The sequence below is a fragment of the Sinocyclocheilus anshuiensis genome, unplaced genomic scaffold (assembly GCF_001515605.1).
Source record: "Sinocyclocheilus anshuiensis isolate Anshui unplaced genomic scaffold, SAMN03320099.WGS_v1.1 scaffold403, whole genome shotgun sequence".
Classification (NCBI taxonomy): domain Eukaryota; kingdom Metazoa; phylum Chordata; class Actinopteri; order Cypriniformes; family Cyprinidae; genus Sinocyclocheilus; species Sinocyclocheilus anshuiensis.
This window is the reverse complement of record NW_015552553.1, coordinates 256189-263539: the sequence shown is the minus strand read 5'-3', so window position 1 is coordinate 263539 and position 7351 is coordinate 256189. Positions and strand designations below refer to the sequence as shown.

Here is a 7351-nt window from a genome sequence, read left to right as displayed (position 1 = left end):
AAACAACAGATGGTTTACATTCTAGGAGGGAAGAAAATGCTGACATGGGAGGGACTATTTGTAGTGCTAAAGGGAGGGTCCATGTGTTTGCCAAGTCAAAACACATATAGACGTGACACCTCAGACACCTCTGCTGTTCATACTCAGTTGGATCGGGATGCTGGGGATGGTGTTAAGATTCAAATGGCAATGGGGGAAAGGAGGGTTGCAAAACTATTGTTTTAATGGACTTATAAATGTTACATTTTATTGAAGTTAGAGTCCAGTTTCATAAAAGATGGATTATGTGTAATTTAGTGTAACTTTTAAGTACCACGGCACATTCGAGGCTCCAGGCTCCAAATGTAAGGCAGTTGGAGATGAATGGGTCCTTTCAGCACAGGGTAAATGAAACAAAGTAGATCAAATCAGAAATAACAGGAAAATGTCTTAAAGGGGTCATATGATGCTTTTTTTAAAGATCATTATTTTGTGTATTTGGTGTAACAGAATATGTTGACATGCTTTAATGTTCAAAAAACACATTATTTTTCAAATACTGTACATTATTGTAGGTCCTCTATGCCCCGCCTCTCTCAAACGCTTCGTTTTCTACAAAGTCCCTCCTTCTGACAAGCGCAGTCTGCTCTGATTGGCCAGCTGACCCAGTGCATTGTGATTGGCCGAACACCGCAAGCACTCGTCGGAAATGTAACGCCCCTTACCATAATCGCGAGCTTCATCTTTCAAAATAAATGTAAAGACAGTAAATAATGTCATTAGTTTTACCATCAGCTCAAGCCCGAAAGGGGAACACAGTAATGATGCAGTACACAAGCGGCGGTTAAGACAGCTGACTACTGTGATGTGATGCTGTCTCTCTCTCACACACACACACAATGCGCAAAACTCCGCATTTGAACAGTCAATAGCAAATACTTAAACTAGTAACAAAACAGTAGCTGATTCAGACTCCCTGACATGGCTGCTTCAACACTAACTGCGGTTACTGAAACCACGCCTTCTTTCTTTGCGTGCACAGTTGGGCGCATTATGCAGATATTCCCACATAGTGACCTAGATATGTGGGGGCGTGTTAGAACGAGCCGTTTTAGGGGGGTGTGGCAGAGTCTTAACTTTGATAAAGAATATCTCTTTGGGTTTGAGACTTTAGTCTTTGCAACTTCAGGGATCTTATCTATTCACGAACAGCTTGTAACACTCCAAAGAGAAAGGAAAACTTGAAATCGCATCATATGACCCTTTTAATACCTATGCACTCGCATGCGAAATGTGATGGCTTTTGTTTAACGGCTGCAAAAATTATATGGAATTTTTAGTATGGAAAAGGTTTTGAGCAATAAAACAACAAAAAAAAAAACGTTGAGGAATATGAATATCCCAGAAGTAATGGCTAAAAAAATTACACTTAAATGGAAGTTTCATGGGAAATTTTGTGATTTGAGTTTAAAGGTTGAAGTGTTAAAAAATTCATTTTTTAAAATAATTCTACTTCAGTTCTTCTGTCAGCTCAATGTAGTGTTATTACCATTAACACAAACTAAATGAAAAAAAAACTAAGAAAACTGAGAAACAACTTAAACCAAACACGTTATTATGACTTCAAAAGTAAGTAAAATATATCACAAATAGGTACAAATGAATTTTCACTTTAGGTTTTGATACATGGTATAAAACTGGAATCCTTTTCAACCCACCAACAATTTCCAAAAGACTGAATTGTCATCTAGGGGGTTTTGACTTTTAAATGACTTTCCTTAAAAGAGAGGGAAACCTCCAGGCACATGAATTTGCATATCTTGCTTTTTTAATTAAAAACAAATGAGCAATTAACTCAAAGCAGTTTTGTTGTTTCTTTTGTGTGTGTGTGTGTGTGTGTGTGTGACATAGCAAATCAATTCAAAAGGATCACGTGTAAACTTACAACAATATAGTACACTATTCTGACATTTCTTTAACGTGGGGGGCTGACATGAAAAATCATTTTCATATGAATTATTTATGCAATTATCCATATTCACAACTATATACATTCATGTCAAATTCAAAGCAATTGAAGCCATGAGCTCTGAAACAAAAAAAGACATTCATAAAAATAAAATAGATAGAAATGCTCCAAATTAAACTATCATTTTCTTTAAAAATAGAGTTGAAGAGAGGACCTTTACAATGATATGAAGATTAAATGAAGATTGCTTCATTTTCAACATAGGCACATCGTTTGTTAATATCTGAGGCTTTAAAGTGACAGGAAGTTTTCCTGGCAGACATTTAGAAACCCACCCCGAGGCTGAGCAGCGGCACCAAATGTAGCCAGTGCTCCATGCTAGTACTCATGTAAACAAACACAGTGAGGACTAAAGGATCACTTCAACCTTCTTTTCTATTATAACACCACCACCGACCACGCCATCATTAGAGCCTCCTTCAGGAAGATAAAGATGAATTTCTTTGCGTTAGATGCTTCTCTTTCAAACAATAATGATTCTTTGGCATAAATAACCATCCGTCTCAATTCCTTTCCCACTAAAATGAAATCAAACTGAACTAAAAATCTGAATACCCCTGTCAAGAACAAAAAATACTACTACGATATTTCATTAAAAAACGGAAATGTTTGGCTACAGGGCAAAAAAAAAAGACATTTAGATAAACATTGGTTAGAACTAAGAACAGCCTTTACCTGACCTTCAAAACGGCAACAAATCTTTCTATTAGCCAATCAAACGCTTCACTCGAAATTCACCCAATAATGTCCCTGTAATAATAATAAATAGATATTTTAAAGCAACACAACTTCCATAACCGTATCCATGTCACCACAGTTAAAATACTGGTGAGTCTCAATCACTAGATCAATGAAGATTATGATTATCAAGTCCTGCACCTTAAGACCATCCACTAAACCCACAATTCTGTGTCGATCAACCGATCAAACAGAATGTCTCCAACTGCAACAATATTACAGAATACACCAACCGATGTCACTAACAGTAATGGACATCATGGTTTAGTCCAGTGTTGCATGCAGCACAACATAAAGTGATATTTCTGTACATAATGCTTTATATTTCCTGGTGGTATGCAGCATAAGTGAGTTGAGAATCTGGGACATGACAATGTAAGACAAGCGCTGACATTCCTCTTACTAGGACGTGTTATAACTTTGCTAACTGACCCACAATCAGTTGCCAGATCACTTTGAGCTGCACTTGTAAGGCAAACAGCGACTTCTGGACTCACATGGCACGTCAAACTTGTTTTGTTTTTTTTTACCTACTCACAACCATCAGCTGACATTTGTCTAGAAGCATGTGGTTTTCGAGTGTAACTGCTAGCTGCTAGTACTGAATAAACATCAGCTCAGGCTCCACTGAGGGTGAACAGAGAGAAGGCCCCACGGTTTCGGATAGATATCGATGTATTCGTCGTATACGTAAGTCTCGGGCCACTTTGAAGGATGAGACTGCGCCGGCAGCTTCGTATTTTTAGGCAATCCAGGGAGAGTGTGTGAGGCAGGGAAAAAGGTGACCTGCTTTCACTTTGATCGATTGTCTTGCCCACAGTGGCTTTTCATAAAAAGAAAACGAAGGAATGGAGAAAAAAACTTATGTGCTTATGGGTAAGAAAACTAATTTGGCATAGCCCACTAAACTCGCATGGTTAAAGCGGAGGTAAAGTGAAAAGAAAAAAAACCCATCTTCGCCTAAACCAGATGAGAAATAGCGATTATTAAGAGATGAGATTGCCGTGCCCCCCACTTTATGATTAAACAGCACAGGGGTGGGTTTTTCTGGAAGACGATATGTGGCCTGCTCCTGCCGCAGCCGTCGAGCGCAGAAGGCCATTCCCATGGGCCTTTGGCAAGCTTCCCTTCTCTCATCTCGATCTCTCTTTCATCCCTCTTTCACGGGGACAGGTTGAGCAGCTTAGTGGATTTATTTGGGTAATTAATGGAGAGGCTGATGGCTGCGATGTTCTTCAGCGCCTGTGTAATAAAACAGGGAGAGAACGATATAAAGAAAAGTGAATGAGTACAGCAGGAGAAAGAAAGAGGAGGGCAACAATGGCAGAAAAAAGTCAGCGAGAGGAAGAGAGAGAGAAAACCCATTAAGCAAAACATTGTGGGTAATTTATAAAACCGTTTCACACACCTGTGGCCCTCAAAGCTCATCAAAAAACACCCACACACAATTATCACACTTCAAATATGTCACCGTTCGACCCATTTAAAAACTTTCTTGGCACAAAAAGGCTATTTTGTTAACAACATCAAACCACTTGTTTGGATATTACAAGCATGTTTTTATTCGAGCTGAAAAGGTGCTCGGGATAAGATAAATACAGAGCATTAATCCCGTCCCACACAACACAATGTGTTCCTTGTGCCGGAGATGAGGCTGTGCCACACCAAACACAATAATGGGGTTAATGACTAAATGCAATAGAGTTGTCCACAGCCCACACACAAACACACTCTCTCTCACACACATGTATATGGATGATGGGAACTCGTACGCCTCGTGCGAGAATCGACACAGGTGTTTTTATCAATATGCTTTCTGATGTTCAGCTGTTTTAGCATAATATTTGGTGAGAGCTGTCATGTGATGAGGAGCGCAAATATTTATTTCACCAAGGGCAATTTAGTCACTAATGCTGTTATCTATCTACAGTATGTGAACAAAGGTCAAACACTTTTACTATTAGAGAAGTGTCAAGTGTAGAGAAGTATTTTCCCAAATCGCATGTATTAATTTGTAGTAAAACGAATGTTCCTGCAAAAGAAGCAACATGAAAACAACAAAGAAATGGGAATGCTACTGTACGGTAATAATAAAATACACTCATTAATTTTTCATCAAGTAGCCATACTGTACAATGACTGTCAGTCATCAGGGTTTGCTAATAAAACAAGCTCATTAACACACCATTAGACATTAGAGGATCATTATAACTCATCAGCATATAGTGGGACATTGGATGCAGCCGTCCATTTGACAAACATTCACCTCTCCACTGTGCTGCGGTTTCCTGTCCTTCCTGTGAATTAGCAGCTTTATGGCTCTGCCACATCTCATTTTAAGCAGTGAACCATCACCACTGAAAACCTGTGTACTCATTTGAACATGGCTACAGCAGTTTTTTGTCTTAATACTGTGTGTCATCTTTGACGGAATAACCCTTACTAGCTGTATACCAAAGTCTACCGTCATTCTCCTCCCTTATGTCAAATTATTCATCGGTATACATTGATTACAAATATAATTGCATGTCAATTAATCAAATTCCATAAAATGGCTCTCTGGTACTATTAATTTTTACTGCCTTTTTTTAAACAATGAATTGCACTAAATGAACAAGTTAAACGGACAGGCCATATTTATTTAATGTTTACGTAAACCTGTTACTTTACTGTTACAAATGTGGTGTTTATGGCATAGCTTCTCAGACATGCTCATGACTGTTCATAAAGCCTGGTCTGAAAAAAAGGCTGTTCTGTATTTTCATTTACTTGCATTCTTACATTCCCAACAGCTTAGATTACTAAATGACTCTCTTAAAGATCCATTTATTGAATTTATTGTTAAATAGGAATTTCATTGATCATCTGAATCACCGATGACTGTTTCGTTCCATTATACTTGAGCTTTTTTTGTATTGTAATCATATTTTAGCTTGTACTTTTTTGTTGTCTGCCCTTGATTTAAACACTGAAGGATACTAAATTGTAAAATAAAACAAAATATATAAGAACACTACAGGGACTGTGGTAGTCTTACCTGTGCAGTGTGCACTACTAGCTGTTCATTGGTAGTGAGAGCAAGAAGGTACTCCTGCAGAATGTCCTGCTCCTGATGGACAAATGAAAAGACACGTGACAGCTTTAATGTTCAACATGAATATGACACATTTAGCCCCTTTAAAGGTCACCGATATAGAAAACAAGCAATCTGATGATAGGTCAGTTGAATTCAAGGCCAGTTAGACTACACTGTTATTCACCAGACTGGCTCTCGCTCCTGTAGCTCAACATGAGCTGTTAATCTGGGGTTTGGAACAGCACCACGCTGTTGATGACATAACTCTGAATCAAACCAGACACCATCTAAATCAGCCCTGATTTCTAATTTCCTGAGGTAGGAGTATTTGCACTGTTCCAGGTATTTCACATTGATCATGTTTAAGAGTCCAGAGTCTCTAAGTAAGTATTTCTGTGTTATGCAGAGACTGTCTCTGTACAATACAATCTCTGGAGAACTTTTGAGGGAGTATGGTGGAACCTACAAAATGTAAAGCCCATTTAAACATGTTATGTTAAGTAGGCAGAGCAACTTGGTGCACTGTTTAAGAAAAATTATTGTGGGTATATGGATCAATTCTCACTAATAACTAGTTGCTTATTAGCATGCCTATTATTAACATATTGGCTGTTTATTAGTACTTATAAAGCACATATTCTGCCTGATTATATTCTACATCTCTAATCCTGATAAAACCTAAACTTAACAACTATTTTACTAATTATTTATAAGCAGCAAATTAGGAGTTTATCGAGGCAAAACTTGTAGTTAATGGTTTGTTATTTTATAATATAATATTTTATAATGGTTTGTTGTCATATTGTGTTGTTACACCCTGAAAAATCAGTGAACAATGAACATTCATATCAAGGTAAACCTTCTATTGTGACAATTTGTACAGTATAAGCAGCACACAACAAGGTTGACAAGGCTAATGCATACTGATGTCCAGATTGGCAAGAATCAGCCATTCCCTGTTGAAATATGTTCATGAACTCCAGATGGCACACTAGTCTAGAAATGTGAATGCTAATGACAAATGGGAAATTGAACAAGTACAGCACCAAAGATGTGCAACTGTTGTTAAACATTTAAAAGGAAGTTTGCACATAGATATCAATTTTTATTTTGCTGTCCATCCTTATTTTGCTCATACTGGTTGAAATGCACTACTAAAAGGAAAGAGGCTGCAAATAAACAAATTATGTGAATAAATTACATGATATACTGTAGACTACTCAAAAGTTTGGGGTCAGTAAGATTAAAAAAAAAGAAAAGAAATAAACACTTTTAATCAGCAAGGACACATTAAATTTATCAAAAGTTTCCAAAAGTGACACATTTATAATGTTACACAAGATTTCCATTTCAAATATATATATTTTTTTTACTTTTTATTCATCAAAGTTTCCACAAAAATATTAAGCAGCACAACTGTTTGTCAGCATTGAAAACATATTCAACATATTAGAATGATTTCTGAAGGATCATGTGACACGGAACACTGGAGTAATCCTGCTAAAAATTCAGTTTTACCATCACCAGCA

The 7351-nt window shown here is 37.3% G+C and overlaps 1 protein-coding gene across 1 annotated transcript in view; it reads right to left on the bottom strand.

Moving 5' to 3' along the window:
- Window positions 1-1870: 1870 nt before the first annotated feature.
- Window positions 1871-7351, bottom strand: part of LOC107664510 (zinc finger ZZ-type and EF-hand domain-containing protein 1-like) — a 46423-nt gene continuing 40942 nt past the window's right edge. Inside the window, exons 59-60 of the mRNA XM_016455096.1 lie at window positions 5784-5855; window positions 1871-3988 (exon numbers count right to left, since the gene is read on the bottom strand). Coding sequence (XP_016310582.1) covers window positions 3908-3988; window positions 5784-5855 — 153 coding nt within the window. The 3' untranslated portion in view covers window positions 1871-3907. The remainder of the gene's footprint in view (window positions 3989-5783; window positions 5856-7351) is intronic.